This window comes from Crassostrea angulata, chromosome 3 (genome assembly GCF_025612915.1).
Source record: "Crassostrea angulata isolate pt1a10 chromosome 3, ASM2561291v2, whole genome shotgun sequence".
Lineage (NCBI taxonomy): Eukaryota > Metazoa > Mollusca > Bivalvia > Ostreida > Ostreidae > Magallana > Magallana angulata.
In genome coordinates this window covers 24,907,802-24,930,728 of record NC_069113.1, presented here as the reverse complement: position 1 = coordinate 24,930,728, position 22,927 = coordinate 24,907,802, and the positions used below count along the sequence as shown (strand labels likewise).

The window sequence follows — 22,927 nt, the reverse complement described above, 5'->3', positions numbered from 1 at the left end:
AATAGGATGTAATCATGACCAACTTTTTTTGATAGAGGGTTCGAATCCCAGAAGAGTTGGAATCTTTTTATACATATTTCTTTTAATCGCATGAAAAGGTAATGTACCGGTATATAGAAAATTTAAAAATGTCAGAATAAAGTTACAGTATTTAATCGCTTGTCAATGTAATATTTTGCACGCGTGCTTAATTTTTTTTTCTCAAGATTTCTTGCTGTGTCCGTGTAAAGTCCCCATTATAAACTTGAATTATAAATATTCAAAGGATTTTAAAACATTGTACGCATATATGTAAAAAGTTGATTTTTGTTTTTCCTTTTTTGTGAAATAAGCGGGTACGCCGATTTTAGAAATACATGTACACATGTAAAGAAATCAATAAAAAAGTATGAATCGCTAATGAAGCAGTACGTTAATGAAAATATGTACGGATAAATTTGTTCAACCTTTTTTTTTTTTATCACATGTCAAAAAATTCTAATTGCACACAGATATGAAAATCACGTGAAACTGAACTACAATGTAACCGTTTGTTTCCTATAAACATAATTCTTTCCTGGTTTCTTTGGCGTAAAGTCAAATTCTCAATTCCGGGTTCGTTGCATTTTCTTCAATTTTTCCTTCATTTATTGATGTTCTGCAAAAAATGAATATTATTCATTGAATGACAATTCTTAATGCGTATTCAGCTTTTTAAGAGTGTAGACCAGATGTATTATGTGCGCCATATACATTTGTTTAAATCGTTTTACACCGTGCACCATTGAAACAAACAATCGAGGTCACCAAAAATTTAATCTAGAACATAAAAAGGAACATGAAGCTAAAAATAGAAGTACCGCGTCATGCCGTGGAATACCCGAGAGATCAATCAGAACTCCTTAGATTTATCCTACTCAAAGTGTATGCGACACCCGAGGAGCTCCGAATAGTTGAGCGAATATAAACTCAGTGTTATCCCTTCTCCCAACTCCAGTGAACTCAAACATTCGATATGGCTAGTGAGAAGTTTATGATTTTAGACCCTGCTTATAGAAAGCTACAGAAACTTAAGGAATTGGTTAGAGAAGAAAATGCCTCATCTAAAATTAGCGCTGAGATTGGTGAAGTTATTGATCTATTGAAGGTACGTATGACAGCAGCATGTATATCTTATTTCAAATTTCATGGATTAATTTCTGTTAATTCATTCACTTTGCGCCAGATATATTACAAAGGATTTTTTTGAATTGTGAATTGTAGAAAAGTTTATATTCAAAACTGCTCCTGTGCATACTTTGCAAATAAATAGAGGGGGTGTAAGTTTACATTTTTAAAAAGTAATATTTAAAGTTGTAACTAACATTTAATCATAAAAAAAGATAAACTTGAAACAAATTGCTTTTACTGCAGAAAATCTTACCTCATTGTCAATTCTAACTGATGCAACATATTGGCTATTCTCTGCAGGCTCGTTACGATTATTGCGAGGGGATCACATCCGACCCTAGCAAGGATCTCCAACAACTCATGCATTCCACGTTTCACCACCAGTGGCAGAATGATCACGCCGAAGGAAAGTTGTCAAGAGTCCCCAGTACAGTACCGTCAACGCGGATCCCGTATTTTCCGCGCACCCCCGCGGTCCAAATTGCAACGCGGTTTAAAACAGGTGTCTCAGGTAAAACCGCGTACCCCCGCGGTAGAGTTGTCCAGCAAATCAACACCGCCGCGGTCTTGACGATAAATTACAGGTGAACAAAAGTATCGAACTGAAACGCGAGTTATCTCCCTCGACTAAAAAAAAATTGACAGCTACACGACCTTACATGTATACATGTATATATCATTTTAATTAATGGAACGATCTAGAATAACATACGATATGTATATATTTTTAAAATGTTAAATTTACAGAGTGTGTTTAAAATCATTCATCAATGCTTCCTCATTTAGATACTTGACAGTGTATTTTTACATTCCATTCAAATTGACATAACAAATTCAAAAATTGATAAGTATGCGTGGCAGTCGGATTATAATTTTTGTTTATTCAGTCTTGTTAAACTGTGAACAAGTAATGAAAGTTTCCTATTTAATCTACGTAAACTGCATACCGGGTAAATTAAATTGATGACATGCTTTTGCCGATCTATATATGTCCGTGCGATCGAGTTTCAACAAACTTTCAAACAGTTTGCAATTGTAATATAGAAAACAATAAGTACACATTTAAATGTATTTATCATATTTGTATTTTGTGTGTATTTTATGTTCTTAATCAACTTCATCATAGGCAAGGTTTTCTGTATAAATGATATAATTCACGATCTGGAAAACAGTTACTTATTATATAAGAATATTCGCAAAGCGGTTTATGGCAATTAAAGGTCGCGAGGATATTTTTCAGGTTAACATCAGAGTTCTATTGTTAATATTAAAATAATTGTTGTAACTACTGACTTTAACTAGATTATTTAAGGTGTTATTCTTTACAAGAAATGGAATGAGGTTGTTACATCACAAAACAACATGGGAAGTTGTACATGTTATTAAATGCATACATCTCGAGTTACTTTTAAAACATTCAAATGCCAACTATTTTGTACACATTTCCTTTATTGTGTATATCAATTATAAGTCGCGATCATTTCCTGTGTATAGTGATTAACAAACCCAGGGTAGAAAAAGGCATGCCCTTGGGGTTTTCACACCTATTCAAGACAAAAGAAAATCTCCAAATTGCGTACGGCTTCGTCTAACCGTACAACTATCTTACAGAGGAGGCTTCTTGATTTAGTGTCGCCGATCTTGATTTTATCTACGATCTTTATCAGTTTATATGTGTGAGAGAGAGAGAGAGAGAGAGAGAGAGAGAGAGAGAAAGAGAGAGAGAGAGAGAGGTAATGCTCTTTAGCCCCCCCCCCCCCACGACGCCACTGCATTCAATTCAAATATACTAATATGAAATATTCCTAAGTTTAGTATTCATGAAAAAATAGGGACCGTATACATTGTGATTGAATCTAATATGCAGTTTCTGTCTGAGTGCTTCACCTGTCAATCAAATCAGCCCGCGAGCTGCACCACGAGCTCCTTTCTTGATAAAGGAAAACAGTTTCGTTCTATTAGTTTTAAGGTACAGGAAAAAAAGAAGTTTTTCTAACAATAAAGTATTTAAACACTGTTAATGATGTTTAATTTAATGTTTGACACTGTGTTTGTGAAGTTTAGTCGTACACAACGTTATTTAAAAAGAAAACTAATTCTCTCTCTCTCTCTCTCTCTCTCTTTATTTCGGGGGAAGAGACAAGTTAAACACCTTTTACAGTTTAAGAAGGCAGTAAAATGAAACAATTATTTATTGTTACTGTTAGATAAATTGTTTGATATACGGGTAAAATTCCTGGATGTCACTTGTTGCAAGGAATATCCACCTGCCTCATACCCGTGTATTCTGTGCGTTCAAGCGAAGAGTAATTTCCTGTCTGTGCGATGGTTTCACGCCTTTGTGTAAAACAATTGGGACAAATACAGTACATTTTGACAGTCATTAAAACGTTGGAAAGGGGAGGGGGGGGGTAGAAAAAACGTTATAATTCGCAACTGATACGACATATGTGTAGTAGCTTCATATTCAACACACATAAAATGATATCAATATCTTTTTATATTTTAAGGGTAAAGTAAAATTTTCATATTTTGCCGTTGATCGTATGGTATACGTACACCGTGTAGCGTGTGCTTGTCACGGACTAGGTTAATTGTCTTGAGTATTGACACACTCTCTCTCTCTCTCTCTCTCTCTCTCTCTCTCTCTCTCTCTCTCTCTCGTTTAGTCTATATTGAAGGTTTCAGGTTTTTGCGGAGGGGGGTGCATCTTAAACACGTTTAAAAGTTAAACAGATAACAGTAAAATGAATAACTATTTATTGTTATTACTGTTAGTAAAATTGTTTGAAAAACATGAAATTCCTGATGGTCACTCGTTACACGGATTATTCACCTGTCTCATATACATGTACATGTACCGGTGTATTCTGTGCGTTCAAGCGTGGAGTGATTTCCCGTCAATGCGATGATTTCACACCTTTGTGTTAAACAATTGGGACTGAAGTCAAGTACAATTTACATGTACTTTGACAGTCATTAAAACGTTGAAGAAGTGGAGGGGGCGGTTACGAAAAACGGTATTCGCAGCAGATACTACATGTACATTTGTGTTGTAGCTTCATATTGAACTCGCATAAAATTATATCAATATAACTTAGTATTTTAAGGGTTGAGTAAAATTGTCATATCATGCCGTTGACCATAGGTAAACTTTCTCCGTGTAGCATGTGCCTGTCACGGACTAGATTAATTGTCTTGAGCATCGAGAGAGTGTCGTAAAATGAGCTACAAACTGATATGGATTAAAAGCATTTTTGTAGTCGGAACTGTATAAATCATTAAAAAATCGAAAAATAATATATTATAGTTCTTACCCTCTCCTTCATGTAGATTATATTATAAAAATGATTAAATATTTTTGAAATAAAAGGTATATCAACAGTTACAAATGTACATGAAAATTATTACGGGTGCAGATGATTCTTTAATTAAAATATCTCTAAAATAATTGATAAGGAGTTTTGAAAACGTGCATTAAAAATACGTAATCATTTTATGTGAAATAAAAACAATACATCAGACATGGCCAGTATAGAATGACTCTCAGTGTTAGGTGGCCGTCTTAATGTCTAATAGCATACAGGTTAAAATCTTCTATCACCTTGTTCAACGGTAGGTCACACCGCCGCGGTTTAAACATGGCTGCAACGAGGACCGCGATGAATTAACCGCGATGGTGTAACGCGGAAAGGATTAAATAACCGCGGGGGGAGCGCGGTCAAATACGGGATCCGCGTTGACGGTACTGTACAATGATGATGTCTGGGAAGTTAGAAGGTATATACATATAGAGTGTGTACTTTTATTTTGTTTTCTTGCGTTGAATAAATCTTACAGTTAATTGTTTTTACATTGACCGTAGATTTATCTTTTTCAAATGACAAGTGAAAAATTTCGATAACTAAGAATTGGCAGAGAATTATTTGATTAGCGGTAACAGTCTTATGCTAGTATTTTAGTATATTACAATATCTACATTCTTAATGCATTTCAAAGCGAAATAAATTTTTAAATAGTTCAAAATACAAAAATTATAATTCTTTTTTTTTATTTGTGAAACAAACCATTATCTTTTATGAAAGATTTGATCCAAATATTTTTTAAAATGTCATGAAACAATACATGGTGAATGATATCTGCCTGATATTTTGAGGCTTTTCTCAAAATTTGGATCGAAATAGTATCTTCATATACCTTAACTTGCTGCCTAAAATTACAAAACACCTTCAGGTGAAAGTGTATTCAATGCGTATCAAAAAATACATGTATTATTTGTAGCGCAGTTTCTGCAATCGCTTACAAGCTTGTGTAACGCTGAGCGTGTCCTGGAACTAGGTCTGTTCACCGGATGTACGGCTTTGGCGTTTGCGGAAAGCATACCGGAAGACGGGAAAGTGGTGTCCTGTGAACTTGACCCTTACATTGCTGATCTTGCAAGGTCATTTCTAGATAAGACGTCCTGTGGGAAGAAAGTTGAAATCATGAAGGGTAAAATTGAAACTTGATATTTTGTTTCCAAAATTTGATGACTGGCTTACTCGCATGCTCTAAACGTTCACTTGATACGGGCTTTTTATTGTGATATTTTACGATTTTTTTTTTATTTTAATTCTAATATATAATAGGTCCCGCCAAATCATCTCTAGAGATTCTCGCAAAGAAGAAGGAACAGTTTGATATAATTTTCATAGATGCCGACAAAAAGGGTTATATCACCTACTACAAGGTAACAGATGAGTCATAAATGTACCTCAATCTAATCTACTTCATTCTGTAAATCAACTTTTATTGGCCAAGGATTTTATTTTGCGATTTACCGGGAATAATTTGGTTTGCGGTGACTGATTTTGCGGTCACGATGTAGACTGGAGAGAGAGAGAGAGAGAGAGAGAGAGAGAGAGAGAGAGAGAGAGAGAGAGAGAGAGAGAGAGAGAGAGAGAGAGAGAGAGAGAGAGAGAGAGAGAGAGAGAGAGAGAGAGAGAGTCAACGAGACTCCCGGGGATTCTTGTGACATTTTCTCGCACGCGTATTTACGGTCTGATTTTCTCGCACGCGTATTTACGGTCTGTGATACACAAAATGTTGTCAAATACACGGTAAATGTTAACTCTGTCTACATGATTTTGTACAAGGAGAGTCTGTTAGACAATAAGACCGTTTTTCTTCTGGATATAACAAGTAAAACTGTTTGAAAAATGTAGGGATCATTTATGGGGAATATGCGCTTACCATTTATATTACACTAAACACAATTCAAAACAAAAAGATCCAGAATATTAAATCCGGATTTAATAATTTCGTTCTCAAATTGACACAGTTGAAAAAACCACGAGGTAATTTTGTAGACGATATGGGATTTGGGACTTTTGGCGCCAAAGGGAACGATATTAGTGGACAACGTGCTCTTTCACGGGGATCCATACTCTAAGGAGGGACGCACGGGTGAAATTGGGCAGAGTATTATCAACTTCAATGAGATGGTCAGAAAGGACGACCGAGTCCACAAGGTACATGTATTGGTGTAAGGCTGTTATCGATAAACTAATCATTTAATGTATTTCATGTACTTAACATCAGGCACGTAGCATCGAGGGGGGGGGGGGGGGGTAGGGAAGGGGGCCTGCCCCCCCCCCACCCCACTTTTTCTCGCAGCAAATATTTTTTTTAAAATTTAAATGAGCGTGGAATTCGCCCCCGTCTTTTTGGGGAGCATATAAAATTGTAACTGTAAAGGAGATAAAGAACAGTGAAATTTATGTTATATGAAGTTATACATGCTATATCCCCCCACCCCGGATAAGGATTATCATGGTTTTGAGAAGTCGACTTTTTTTTGCTCGTCGATCAAGATTTGTTGGATGAGTTTAACCCCCTTTCAAAAACGATGCTACGTACCTGTTTGACGGCTGGATATGGTATTTATATATGTACATGTAATCATTGGCACTCTCCACCTTAATCGGTGGTTAAAAAATTCCACCTCCCTTGCTGGAAAAATTTGATTTTATTGAATAGGGTTGACAATGTTTTAAAACTTAAGATCTAGATGGGTAGCGCCCATATACTAGTATGACTCCATTATATATTTAGACGAACAATGCTTTTTTACACTCCTATAATTAAGATGTGCAACATTGTGAATTTTGTGATCTTAATCATAATATTTTGTACGCGATCTTTCCTTAAATTCAAATGCAAACAATATCAATTTTATTTTTCTTTGTGAAACAAAAGAACTTGGTCTAAAAGTCTTAGCTTGTAGGATCCATCGAAAGAAAACAAAGAGTTTTAAATGTCTAGTATTTCGAATGATCAAATATTAAATAACTGCAAAGCACCCCCCTTCCGAAAAAGGAAATAATCTGGATCCGCTCATGTAGATTTGATTGATATGCTTCTTCACTTCCCTGGCCAAAAAAAAGTGCCAAAAAGGAAAAATTTACTCAACACAATATCATCATTATCTTCATTAAAGCTGCATGGTCCGATATTTTTCGCTTTTACTGTATCAAATAATTTTCCATAAAACCAAATATCTTAGAAAGTTAAAGACTTTTGCCTAATATCACCAGCAGAATCGGTCTCCTTTCAAAGTTCGAAATATTCAAAGTAAATAAAAAAAATTCTTTTTCGGCAACCCCCCCCCCCCCCCAAAAAAAACAAGCCAATCTGCATCATGGGAACGTTTCAATCGTAACTACTCGGTCATTTCTGTTGGCGAAAAATAACTAGTTACGATTGGGGAACGTTTAGAAAAGGTAACCGTTTGGTTTCGTTCCCCTAATAATTAGATTTATTCCACATGCATGTTATGCATCGATTGTTAGCAAAACACCTCCGAATTATAAGTGAACAAAATGTACACGTTTACTTTTGATTTGCCAAAAGATTATTACCTTTACTTATAGCGATGCCAAAGTCGTTATACAATAAAGCAGTCTCGACGTCAGAGGCAAATTATGATAAGAGGCGAAATAACGCGGTACTGTACATTATTTATTTTTTTTTAATTGAAATATGGCTTAATTGACCGTGAAAACTACTACAAGGCCTTATATTGTACATATACTTAGCATAGCCATCGTTTAAAAGCCTTCACCAAATTTGATATAAAATCGGACCACACAGCTTTAGTAAAATCCCCTCCGCCTTGTGTACCCGGATTCCTGCTCTTTGCGACTAACAGAGTTATCTCTCTTATTTTGACATTTACATCGTGTAACATTGTATCTGTAATCGCTAAACCTACAAAAAAAATAAACAAATTGGTGTGAATGCTTTTGACAAATTTTTATTGTACTATAGATAATGGTTCCCATTCGTGATGGCCTTATGATCATACGAAGAAAGGAGGATGTTGACAGACAGAAGTAAAGGAAAATACTCCACAGACCAATTCAATTCTCATAATAAACGACATACTATTAATATGATTAATTATTATTTGATTTAAATTCAATTAAATTTATCTTCTAAGAACATATTTCGTGTATTAAAACCACCGTTAAGTTATCATGTGACCTGATAGCAAATAAATTGATTCATTGATAATATTAAAATATTTCTTTTTCTTGTATTTAAAAAAATGATAGACGAAATCATGGTTTTTAAAATTGATATGCGCGTAAGTAATTATACAAGTACATTGTATTTAGTTACTGGTTTAGAGTAAAGAAAATGATCAAAGTTATAAATCATTGTCATATAATAAACATTGCATTTAAATGATACCCATATTTTAAATCGATCTTACTTTAAAACAACAAAATGTTTTCTGAGGTGATCCATACAGGACATGAAGGTAGCCACATTGTAATTAGCGGGTTATATATAATGAAATTTTTTCTGCAAACGTCGTCAACTTCATAGTCGCATGAATCATCAAAGATAACGTTTTATTGTCTATATATAGAAAAGGCCAGACGGAAATCTACACGCCCCGTTTATCGATTGGTCGAAATATACAGCGGCTAAAACTGACAAGAAAGTGACAGGACTGCAGTTGACACGCCCAGTTTATCGACTGGTCGAGACCTACAACTACCAAAGAAAAATCACGACTGCACGAAATAACCATGATGATGTCAGACTCAAAGTCTCACAGGAGACGATTTGGCTTTTTCCTATTAAATTATTGAATTAATCATAAATAGCACGTAAAGTAACTAAATTATTCTTAATGTTCATCAGTATGTTGATAAAAGAAACAGCCAACTTGAAGTCATCTTCATATACGGGAATTTAAGTCCGAGATCACCTTGGTTATTTCGTGCAGTTCGTGATTTTAAAGGTCATATGAAATGATATCCTGACCATATTGAGTTATATACGGGAGTGAGTTCATAAGTGCCTATTTAATAAGACTGACATTGTTTTTTGGATGTTTTATGCAAAATGTGAGCGCCAGAGTCGATCAAAATCACTTAATCGGGAAAACGAACATTGACTTACGCGGCTTACCTCCCTTGCTTATGACGTCAGTAAGACCCAATAGCCTTATAAAGCTATGTTGTGAATACAAATATCCAAGTCATTTTGCAGCATTTTAAAAGAAAACAAAATACTATTTTATATAAAAACTTGTATAATTATACAATAATTAACCATATCAGTATTTTTTCTCTCAAGAAATGAAATCATGCGCGTTTATATTTAATAGCGTGTACATATTCAGTTTCGAGACTGCACGGAGAATGAATGATTTTCTTTATAGATCCACATGCAAGTATAATATAATTTTAATATATGCGTGTATATATATGTTTTATTTCGATCTTTTTAATGAAATTGACAAATTCAAAAATAACTGATCGTTTTTTTCCCATTTGCACGTTCATGCAATTCATTAAGATTTTTTCCCAAACAACTTATAGCTAGGCCTCGTGGTGCCTCATTCGCTTCACGATTATATTGTTTGTTTCTCTTTCAAATTCACAAATAAGTTACCATTTTATTATTTTTAGTCTAAGAAAAATTTCTTCAAATGTTTAATTTGTTTTGAAACGTGTACTTGTATGTGCGGTGTTTTGATTTTACAACGTGTATGTGCGGTGTTTACTCACAGATCCCTTCTATCTCACTTTCTTCCGCAATGTTTTCTTTCGTTTTTTTATCATTATTGATGCTTGTATTTATTAACATCTGTTGATTATCTTCACATTCGTTCACACCCTTTTTTTTATCAAACAACCGATTTATTTTACCGATACATTTCTAAATCCTTAATTGCCATATTTCCGCGATCTAATTTAATAAAACGTTAATACAGGTGTACACAAAGTATTTTCTAATATAAAGATATTGCTACATGTATATATCAATAAGTCAGAAATAAAATTTAAGAATAATTTTGCGGCATTTTATAGCAGCTCTTAAATACAAACTATGTACACAATGCCTCAAACATTTTCATTGGTCTGCCTTATACTTTTTTATGTGATAAAATAAATCAAATCAATTAAAATGCTTTAATTCCCTTTAAATGTAGCTCAATCATTATACGTACCGAAGAAGAAAATGATGTTTCTATTTCAAAAGGATAAGGGTAATTCATTAATCAGCTGTTAATTTTGGAGCATTTCTTTCGTTAAATTTCCACTGCAGTATATACCGGATCTTCATCATGATTTTACTCTGGTGAGAAGCTGATATTAGATTTATTCATTAACGACCAATTAAAACTAAGTCATCTGTAGGCTACTACGAAATCAAATGATCTCATTTGAAAAGAAAGACACGTTCATGTATGCAAAAATTACTAAAATTTAATCGATAAACTACTGTAAAATTACACTAGTTTTGATGCATTGTTTACATCGGTGGGTCTTTGTGACGTCATAAATCCACAAAATCAAGAACGATAAGCGGGGAAGAATTTTTTCAGGTGCTCAGTTTTCACGGTAATTTCTCAGTAATGCAAAGGCAAAAAAATCTTGCATTACTTATTTTAACATTTGTTTATACCAAGCTTTATATTTATGAAAGAAAATCATAGTGTTAAAAATCGTTTCATATGACCTTTAAGGTTTCGACCAATCGATACCCTATAGTCTGTCCCAGAATATTTATGAAGCACATTAAGAGGATTTTTAATAAAAATACACATACCTATGAAAGAAGTGCAACTGAAATAGCTGAAACGGATAATTTCCAAGATAATTTCATTGGTACATGTACATTATAATCCTTCACCCAGAAAAAATCACAGGAACGAAAACAGATTCCTTACGGAAATCTATAATGGGGAATGTTTACATCTTATCTCCACTCGGAATACATCGCGCAATTTTTCAACGCTATTATCCGGGCTTGCTGCATTATAAAATCCCCGTATACATGACATTTTTTTAGCATTGTATTGAAACTAGGCTAACAGAGGCGTTTCGACAAAGATATCTTGGAAATTTTTCATACTTTTAAATGAACATAGTTTGCATCCTGACGTATTTATAAATATCAAGCAAGTAAGCAAAATGTAAGTCGAGGATATCTTGGGACAGAGTACAGTTTAGTTAGAAACGGACCGTGTTGATTTCAGTCCTGTCGGTTTCTATAAAGCTGTGATTTCTAATAGGTTTGCTTGATACATAAAGAAGAAAATACTTATTGAATGTAAAAATATTGAATTAAAACCTATTATCCAAGTTGAACGATAATGAATTTAAATACCCCTTTACTCTCTCTCTCTCTCTCTCTCTCTCTCTCTCTCTCTCTCTCTCTCTCTCTCTCTCTCTCTCTCTCTCTCTCTCTCTCTCTCTCTCTCTTGTAATCATCAATAAAAAAATCTGAAAAATAAAATGCATATAGAATGAATACAGTTTTTCGGAAGTTTTGAAAAAAGTTATTAACTGTAAATATTAGCAAAATTTGTTACTATTAATTGTATAGAAAAAAATAGAAAATATCATAAATAAACTAACATGTACATGTATATATTGTGCGTTCATGTATGCAATTTGTGATTTAAATAAAATAAGCATATTGCTTGAACTTTAAAAAATTGTGAATTGTCATATATCTTGTTTTATCTACATGTACCAACGCACGTATACAATCCCACATTTGGGGGTTGGGACTCCGGAGCGACATTTGAGGGGGCATGTATAAAGCGTTATAAATTAATTACATGTATAACGAAACTAGTGCAGGATTAACTTACGATGAAACACAATGATATTCACGCTTACTAGTCATGCTAATCGTTTCCTACCTACTACATACTAAAACAACATCTTACGACAGGTAAAATTGGTAGGGTACGTAGTTATTGGTCGAATTAGATCTGTATATCAACTTTGAATGTGATTTTTTCGCTGCTCCAATGCCGATGGGCAATTTCGTAAGATTTTGACCTTTCTCTGTTATCATAAGATATGGGCAACATTAACCACCCCCTCCCCCCATTCACTCGACTATATATAGAGGATAGCGGAATCAGCCGAGAATTGTCGATTTTTTGTGTAGAGCGTGGCGGAGTTCGCCGAGGATTGTCGATTGCCTAACAAGACCCGGATGGTGCGTCAGCCGGTCACGGACCAGACAAAAACGAAAGTTGATTGTGTTTGCGGTCATATATTCTTCAAGAGGATTTTTTCCTTTCATAATGCGACTGATCTGCATTGTGTGAGGTAAATTTATTTGTCTAGACTGTCACTTGTGTACTTGTTTATATTCAAACTTATAGTTTTGATAAGAGAAAATGATATGAAAAATCTGTAACGTTACGCAGGCATCTTGCCAAGACCGGTACAGGTATCTTACGTTTAATTCAATAAAGATATTTATGGTATAATTGGCTTTAAATTCCGTGTATCTACCTCTTAGAGCTGATCCTGTAAACAGAACAAAGTTTATTTGCGTTGCTTTGAATTGGATTTATCTCCCTTACACCTGTAAAGCTTCTTGAGATATTGCGTTTAAAGATTGAAATAATTCTTTTAAAATTTTTTACCTGACCCCCTAAGCTTACTGACATGTATTATAACATAGAAAAATCGAGACCAAATTTTTACATGTAGCTCTAAAATATCTTGTTTGCAGCAAGACATTTTTAAAACCTGGACAGCATCAGCCATGTAATATCATATAACATACTGTAATGTAAATAAATAATAAAGCTTTTATCGGTATCTTGTTTTGGGAAGTAAGTTTTTGGGGGAAAAGATATTTTATTGATCAGTTAAATATTGATGAGTTTGGCCACATTTACACCTACTATTGGTATCAAGTCGATCTTTGAAACAAAACTTTAAAGTGAATTTTGTAGGAGTCACCCCCACACACAAACACCCTCTTTAGGAGGCATAATAAGCATTTTCGATAGGATGATAAATATGACTGAGGTGAAATTAACGAAATTAACATTCAACTTGAAGATTGAGGTACCCCATTCCCTCCGATTATAATTTTGAAGATTTAGGAATTAGCCTTTTTTCTTTAAGCTTGTCATTATTTTTAGAATGATTCTGTCCCCTCCCCCTGTAAATGTAAAGCATACTTTTTTCATACAATGTAGATTAGCGACTTTAAAATCATATTTATATTAATACTGGATTGGACATCAGGTAAATTTTAGAATAGTGAAAGTATAAATGGTAGCTTGACGAGTTACTGATTGTCAGTCACTATCTGAAATATACATCAAGGGGGTCAATACCATACTCATATTCATCCTAATTGGCCAGGGATCCTACCACAGGCACCTGAATTTTTATCAATCAGTCGCTAAATAAGTAATATATCGAGAAATTCCACCCCTTCTATATATACATGTAAATAGTATGCATTGGGTAGAGTTTTTCGATATATGACTTATAGCTGATAAAAGTGCTTCGTATAAAATCTTTACCGGCATGTATTTAATGAACATTTCAGGAAATAAATTACGAAGTAAAACAATGTATCGGATATTCAATTCAATATTTTTGATTACTATTTTCACAGATTGTGCAGATGATGGAATCTAAAAATGAAGCCCAGCATGTCGTAGGATGTGATCTGTGTCAGCAACCAGTCTCGTTTTTCTGCAGACGATGCGGGGTCAATCTCTGTGACACTTGTATCGCAATACATGTACGTGTGAAATCTACAAACGTTCATGAAATTGTAGATTTCGCCAGCAAGGATGATGACGACACATGCCACTGTGATTCCCATCCCCAAAACGATTGTTCTGCATACTGCAAAACTTGCGATGCTCCGATATGCATCCTTTGCGTTTCTATCAAACACAGATCGCACGAAATGTCTGAGCTGTCAGATAAAATTGAAGAACTTTTAAAAGTTATCGCGAAGGAAAATGATCGACTTCAGTCATCCAAACATGAATTAGAAAGAATTCTGGATCACACGACGAAGCTGCTGTCCTCAATACCATCGATTTACAAACTGAGAAAAAATGAAGTTACAGCCCGGGGAGAAGAGTGGCACAAACAGATCGAGGAGACCGTGAATAAACTTCACCAGGAACTGGATGACATGCAAAAGGAACACGAGGCTGTACTACAGAAACAAAAGAAAGAGTTTCAGAAAATGATTGGAAAAGTGGATGAAATGAACGGGAAAACAATAAAATTGCAGAAATCAAAAAACGTCAAAGAAATGCAGACTTTTGTACCAGTGATTCAAAATCGAAAGAATTTAAATGAGGTTTCACAGTATTCGTTTCCAACATTTTATGAATGCAAAATAGATCCAAATTATTTACAAACTTATTTCGGATACGTTGAAAAAATGCAAGAGAAAAAAACTTCGCTCTTGGAAAATGAATTCAAAGAAAGTGAGTTATCGGGTAGAAGAATATTAGAGGGTCCAACAGTTATTTCTGTTATAGACACTGGGTTCCCTGCTGATGAAAAGAATGAAAACCGTCTGTATGACATGGCCGTTACCGACGATAACAAAGTGTGGATGGGAGGACGTAGCACAGAACTGAAGTTGTTTGATCTCCAGGGACACCTCCACCACACCGTCAGCATTACTGCCCGAGGCATGTTCATATGTATGTACAACAAACAAGTAGTGTACATTGATCAACGCAATAAAGCCGTGAGAATGATATCTGACACCGACACTGTGGTGACGATGTTCACTACCGGGGACTGGATGCCATACGGCGTCACAAGCGCCGCGTCCGGTGATCTACTGGTCTGTCTCCGCAAAGACGATCAGAACAAAGTCGTCCGATACAGCAGTACCTGTACCGTGCTCCAGGAAATCCAGTACGACTCGCAGTGTCAACCTCTGTACAAAAAGACGAATTACATCACCGAGAATATCAACGGGGACATCATTGTAACTGACTGGGATAAAAAAGCAGTCATTGCTGTCGATAGATTGGGCATATTCCGGTACTCGTACTCGGGTGTTACATATTCTACGGTAACCACTGATTTTGTAGGTCACGTCATCGTAACAGATTTAAGCTGGAACAAGATTCACATGTTAGACAGAGACGGGCGATTCCTGAGGTACATCATTCCTGAAGGAGGAATAAAAAATCCACGCGGTGCGTGTATCCTTGGTGACGGTGAGATGATGGTGGGAGAGTGTATGACCGGAATCACCAAAAGAATCAAATACTTAGAAGAAATATGATTTCTTTCGTTTGAGGGACGAATTAGACAGAAATCAATTTCTACTTGGTATAATAATGAATTAATTATCCGGATATATAAGGTTTTCATTCGAATACCTGTTTGTGTCACCTGGTTCTTAAGAACCGGTTTATTAGCAAGGCTATATAAAGAATTACTCAGGTGTTAAATACCAGTTTAGGACGACACGTACAGCGGAAAGTTTAAATTCGGCATGCAGAACGAGGAGATGTCGGGCGGGGCTCAGGCAGACATGCTACAAGCCATTCTCAACAAAATGAATGAACAGAAAATGGACATGGAGAATACTATGGCAATGCAACTTGATAATTTTAAAAGAGAATTACAGGGAGCAACTTCCTCCGTATCGTCTGAAGTGAAGAAGTTAAAGTCAGAACAAGCGATAGTCTGGAAACATCCAGGTAACAAAGATCAATTTGAACATAACGAGAAGATTATTGATACGTTGACGCAGGCTTCGTGGGCCTTGAATAACAATAAATATGATTATTGCAAGGAACTTATTCATGAATCAGTTGAACTTTGTAATAAACGTAACAAACTTATCAAAATGGCTGATGCATCACCTTGTGGGTGGAGTACAGTGAAAAATTATGTAACCAATCCATTGGCTGATGATTCGGATGACGAAAAACGAATGTTTAAAGCGGAAAATAAAGCCATGAAAGAAAAGAAAGAAAAGGAGAAGCAAAAAGAAAAACTGAAATCTAAGAGTAGCTATTCTAATGTTAGGAGCAGTGCTCCTTATTTTCCTTTTCCAGCTAGACAGCCTTTTCGTGGCCCAACGCCCTTTGGCTTCCCCATCATGCCAGCTGCATCCAGATTTCCCATTGGCTGTTTCCACTGCGGAAAACCCAATCACCAAAGAAAAGAATGCCCAGAGCTTAAGTCCGCTAAATAGAGAGGCTAAACAGTCTAAAGAATCATCTTTGATAAAAGATAAGTATTATGATGGAAAAAGTTGTGTTGATGAGTTTAACGAATGCTATGAGTATAAAGAAGGTGGCAAAGTCTCTGTTAGAGGGCGATTAAAATCAAATATTGAATTTTGGAAATGCATTGATGCTTGTCATTATATCATAGATACTATTCAGGATGGTTATAAAATACCTTTTTATTCTTTACCACAGCAGAGTTTTTCGCATAATAATAAATCTGCTTTACAGGAAGATGTTTTCGTGCAGGGAGCAATAATGGAGCTATTAGAAAACGGTTTGATATCCGAACAAAATACAGAGTTTTTGGTTACTAATCCTCTTTCTGTTTCAGTGAACTCCAGTGGGAAAAGAAGGCTTATATTAGATTTAAGGGAAGTTAATAAGCATGTATGGAAACAGTCTGTGAAATATGACGATATAAGAACCGCTCTTATGTATACAAATAAAAATAGTTGGTGTTTTAAATTTGACATCACAAGTGCATATCACCATATAGATATTTTTCCTGACCATAGAAAATATTTAGGATTTTCATGGAAATTTGGTGTTCAAGATCGATATTTCTGTTTTAATGTTTTGCCATTTGGTCTCACATCTGCGCCATATATTTTTACTAAACTCACACGACCCTTAGTTAAGAAATGGCGTAGAGAAGGTAAAACTGTACTTATGTATTTAGATGATGGGTTTGGCTGCCATAGTAAGTATGACGAAGCATGCAAAATATCCAAAGAGGTACAGTATGATTTAGTTTGTTCAGGTTTTGTGCCTAAAGTGGAAAAGTCCATGTGGATCCCTTGTCAAGTTATCGAGTATCTTGGTGTTGTTTTGGATTGTAATATGGGGGAAATTTACATTCCTGAAAAGCGTGTATTTAAGATTCAAAAAACAATTTTCAAAATTGAGCATTTTATGAACCAGAATTGCAGAATAAAGGTAAGACGACTAGCAAGTTTAGTTGGACAAATCATATCTATGTCTGTTGTTATCGGAAGTGTAGCCCAGTTAATGACCAAATGTCTTAGTATTGACATTGTGTCTGCTCCAACATGGAATAGCATGATTTTAATTTCTGAGGAAAGTAAAAAACAGATAAGTTTCTGGAAATCGTCTTTAGATATGTTGAATAGAAGGGATATGAAAGTTAAACCAAGTTCTAATCTGGTAGTGTACACAGATGCAAGTGATACTGGTTATGGCGGTTATTGCGTACGGACAAGTAAAAATGTTTCTCATGGTTTATGGGAAGAATCTGAGAGAATTATGAGTTCCACATGGAGAGAATTGGCCGCGGTGGATAGAGTTCTTCGGTCATTTGTACAATTTCTCAAAGGTGAGAATACAAAATGGTTTACAGACAACGCAAATGTTGTTTCCATTGTTCAAAAAGGGAGTATGAAAAATAACTTACAAGATCTTGCAATGAACATTTTTCAAATTTGTTTAGATTGGTATTGAAATTAAATGGATACCAAGAGAACTCAATGAGCAAGCAGATTATTTGAGCAGAATTGTCGACTTTGATGATTGGGGTATCGTGAAAACTGTTTTTGATGACCTATCACGGGAATGGGGTCCGTATGATATTGATTTATTTGCTTGTGATTACAATGCAAAGGTAGATAAATTTTGTTCCAGGTATTGGAATCCTTTTACGTATGCAGTTGATGCATTTACTATTAATTGGACAGGTTTGAATGCATGGATCGTACCGCCATTTTATCTTATTCCAAGAGTTTTGGAGAATTTGAACGAATGCAAAGGATATGGAACATTAGTAGTTCCGCTATGGGAATCATCAGCCTTTTGGCCAATTTTAATTTCTGAAGTTTACAGGTCACATATTGTAGATTGGAAGGATCTTCCAGTAGCAAAGGAGTTTTACACACGTGGTAAACTCGGATCTGGTATTTTTGGTAAAGAAGATTTAAAGTTTAGAATGCTTGCATTTGTTTTTGATTTCAGAGTTTGATTTCAAAATTGTTTTTCGGCAGTTTTAAATTCTTCAAAATAAACAAATTTTATTGATTAATTGGGAATTATTTCCCATAAACTTGTATGAGAAATATCAGGCAATTTGCGCTATGTTGTAATAGAGATAAATATTTTATCACTATGGATTTACTGAAGTTTCTTTCACCACATTTGTGGTTTGCCATTTGGCAAGTTTGGTTTTTTATCAAACTGATATCTTCATTTCTGAAGAAAATGTGCTGAATATCTTAATTAAGCTGATATGTAGATATAAATATATGTATTTTTATACATATTCGGTAGATAATTTCAAAGCGAAAAAATATTTATTGGTGTTCCTTTACAAATTTGTTTTTTCAGGTATTTGAAAGAGATTTGATTCAGTTGCCTTCAAAGTTGCGTGAAAAAGTGTATGCACTTCCTGGGATTATGCAAGCGTCACGAGCGGATTCAACTATAAACAAATATTGTAACAGTTTCCTGAGATTTAAGAAGTGGGCAAAAGAACAAGGAATCGAGGAAAGTGAATTATTTCCTTCAAAACCTTTACATGTATCTATTTATTTAGCATGCTTGGTTCAACGGGCAAACTCTCCATCCCCTATTGTTGACGCATTCTATGGAATCAAATGGGCTCATGATCTTGTGGGATTCAATTCTCCGACTGACAATCAGTTTGTTAAAAACATTATGGAAGGTGGGAAACGTATAGTGGCAAAACCTGTTCAAAAGAAAGAACCAATAACTGTTGAAAATTTACGTTGTATGTATTTGAAACTGTTTGAATGTAATAATCTTTATAATCAAAGAATCATTTGTATGGTCTTGTTGGCATTCGCTGGATTTTTACGTAGCAGCGAACTCATAAATATCAAGAGATCTGATATTCAATTTTTACCTGATCATATTGAAATATTCATCGAGTCTAGTAAGACTGATATCTACAGAGACGGTACAAGAGTTGTTATAGCAAGAACATTTTCATATATGTGTCCTGTTTCTAATTTTGAATTGTATCTTCGTTTAGCTGGGATTCAAGACGATTCAGATGAATATATATGTATTTTGTGCTATTTCGAAATCGGGAAGTGGTTACCGGTTGCGTAATCGTGAAAAGCCTCTGTCTTACACCAGGCTTCGTGAATTATTCATCGGAGCATTTACAGGAATTGTAGATAACATCAAAGTTTATGGACTTCACAGTTTGCGGTCAGGTGGAGCGACTGCGTCGGCAGTGAGGGGAATTCCGGACAGGATATTCAAGAGACATGGACGTTGGCGTTCGGAATCTGCTAAGGATGGATATGTCAAGGATCCGCTTAGTGAACGTTTAAGTGTTTCCAAAGAACTTGGTTTATAATAGTTGTAATCATGTTGTTTATTGATTATATTGTATCTTTTTGTATTGATTTTTCTGAATATATATGAAGTTGGATTACGTTATTATATCGTATATTAATAGTAGCATTAGTTCCCCGTTCTTTATATTTACATAGCTGCAGCGTGTCGTTGCTAATTCCACACAATGTGTTGTTATTTACTAGTATCATAGTATTCAGCTTTCATTTGGAAAGTAATGAATGGATTTAAAGGAGAAATATGATTTCTTTCGTTTGAGGGACGAATTAGACAGAAATCAATTTCTACTTGGTATAATAATGAATTAATTATCCGGATATATAAGGTTTTCATTCGAATACCTGTTTGTGTCACCTGGTTCTTAAGAACCGGTTTATTAGCAAGGCTATATAAAGAATTACTCAGGTGTTAAATACCAGTTTAGGACGACACGTACAGCGGAAAGTTTAAATTTTCAGAATTGTTTTATTAAAATAAATAAATCATGTGATCCAACTTTATGCCATAATTATGTGTGTGTACATTTAATATGCCAAATATTAAATAGCTGCAGCGTGTCGTTGCTAATTCCACACAATGTGTTGTTATTTACTAGTATCATAGTATTCAGCTTTCATTTGGAAAGTAATGAATGGATTTAAAGGAGAATGAAGGCACGTCTGTGTTATTTATCATTCTGTTACACAATATTATTATGCCTTCTGTCAGTTTGTCACTATATATTCAATACTCATATATTTTCGCATAGTATCAAAGGATTTATATAGCGTAAGCATACTATGCCGAAATAGAGCACAGCGAATATTTTTAACGAAAATCTGTCAAGCGCCGACAGCGGGATTCGAACTCACGACGCTAAAATCATTGATTCTAGCGTGAAGCCCAACGCGTTACCGCTACGCTAAATTAGCCGTTATAATGACAATCGGTATTTAGGTATATAAAACGTAGATATGTACGACTGACATCAAGCAATTAAAATTATTCATTTTTCCAAAAAAACTTCATTATTGACGGTAATTTTAAAGTTAAAGTTTCCTATAAACTTTTGAACAAATTGATTGAACATTTTTCAAAGAAATTGTACATGAGAATCACAAAAACGCTTTTTTAAATGACGCTTGATAAAGAATGTTCAAGAAAAAAAATTCAGAGATTTCGTCTGCTAAACATTTCGAGTTTTTTCGGTAAGGCCAAACGTCTCTCTATTTCTTGAAAAGAACATAAATCTTTGTTGACTTTTTATTGTACAACAACTTGTTGATTAAATAAACAATCAAATCAATTGATTACACGTAATTTGAAAAACAACAACAAACGCTTGCTTTTCCGGTGATTATTTTAAGGGACTTGTCAACACTCGAACGTCAGAGCTACTTATAGCAAAGCACGTCAGTATATTTAACAGTCGGCATAATAATAACAATAGTGTTGTGTTGTGCATGTACTATGCCTAAATAGTAGTCAGGGTTTGATACATAGTGCACTCGCCTCCGGCTCGTGCACCATGTATCAAACCCTGACTACTATTTAGGCATAGTACATGCACAACACAACACTATTATATAAATAGTATTGAGTAATCTATACTACTATATTAAAATAATAGACTTGAATTTTTAGTCTTTAATACCGACATAGGTGTCGGAACCGGGGGGGGGGGGGGGCTAGAGGGGGCTTAGCCCCCCCCCCCACCCCACTTTTTTTGCAAAGTTATACCTAACCATTAGAAACATAGCATGATAGAGGGTTCAGCCCCCCCACTTTTTCTCGCAGGAAAGATTATTGTTCCTAAATTTACCTTGAAAGATTGAGAAGTTGGATTCAGAAGCATACTAGCCCCCCCCCCCCCCCCCCCCCCCCCCCCCCGGATTAGGATTTCCATGATTTTGGGAATTACTTTTTTTCTCAATATTTCTGAGGATAAGTTTAGCCCCCCCCCCCCCCCCACTTTCAATTTGCTTCCGACGCCAGTGACCGATAAATCGGAAGAGTACTGTCTTTTGTTTTATATATTTTAAACATCATTGGTACTTGAAGATTACCAATTTGTTTTTATTTTTTCTCAATCAAGCTTCGCTAATTAATTATTAACAAAAATTCCTTAAAAAATTCCGGAAATCATCTGGGGTTTTTGGATTTTACATTCTTGCGCATGCGCATTACATTCACGCTAAATCACAAGACGATCGTATTTTATGTTTCCACAATATCACATTTGCATGGATAAACTCAGAAACGATAAAAGAAATGCGTGTAAACTTTTATTGGAAATTTGCTATATATTCTATTTATCAAAGAAAATACGGGAAGTAACTCTAACACGGTGCATTTACTATGAAAAATCCCCCTAAATCGTTTCGGAGCGATTCTGCAATTTTCTGCTACATTACGGGTATATGGGAGGCATTTTAACTGTGGTGAATGCCTGTCCCGAGACAAAAACTAACCAAAGTGTAGTAAAATTGATAGCATTATTATAGGTTGGTTATTTAAATGATATTATAATTAATAGCATTATTATAGCTTGGTTATTTAAATGTCAACACTATGGTGTGTTAAAATATCTATTTTGTAAATGTCCGATATCATATGCAATGTCAACCCGTGCACGCACGGGTAAAAGTCTAGTTGACATTTATGACTTTGACTTTTACTGTTTGTACAGCTATACTGCATATGTCAGTCTAGTATCCATATACAATGGAGTATAAGACTAAACTCATCCTATATTTAGACTGTAAAGCGAAAACCAACCAAAGAAACCAATCTAATGCCACAAAGCCGCTTAATCAATGATAAAATTTAGGCATCATTAAATGTTGCGATGTACAAAATATTCATATTGCACAAAATAAAACAATTGAATAATATTACTTGATTTCAGAA

General features: G+C 34.9%; 2 protein-coding genes across 2 annotated transcripts; both read left to right on the top strand.

Annotated features, from left to right (window-relative positions):
- Positions 1–943: 943 nt before the first annotated feature.
- LOC128175109 (O-methyltransferase MdmC-like) lies at positions 944–8,578 on the top strand. Its single transcript, XM_052840521.1, has 7 exons — positions 944–1,126; positions 1,450–1,581; positions 4,905–4,929; positions 5,431–5,640; positions 5,778–5,878; positions 6,498–6,659; positions 8,458–8,578. The coding sequence occupies exons 1-7, from the start codon at positions 995–997 to the stop codon at positions 8,524–8,526; spliced, it is 831 nt and encodes a 276-aa protein (XP_052696481.1). The 5' UTR covers positions 944–994; the 3' UTR covers positions 8,527–8,578.
- A 4,070-nt stretch (positions 8,579–12,648) lies between these two features.
- On the top strand, positions 12,649–15,747 carry LOC128176806 (uncharacterized). Its single transcript, XM_052843354.1, has 2 exons — positions 12,649–12,779; positions 14,104–15,747. Exon 2 carries the CDS (start codon positions 14,104–14,106, stop codon positions 15,745–15,747), a length of 1,644 nt encoding a protein of 547 aa, XP_052699314.1. The 5' UTR covers positions 12,649–12,779.
- The last annotated feature ends 7,180 nt before the right edge of the window (positions 15,748–22,927 follow it).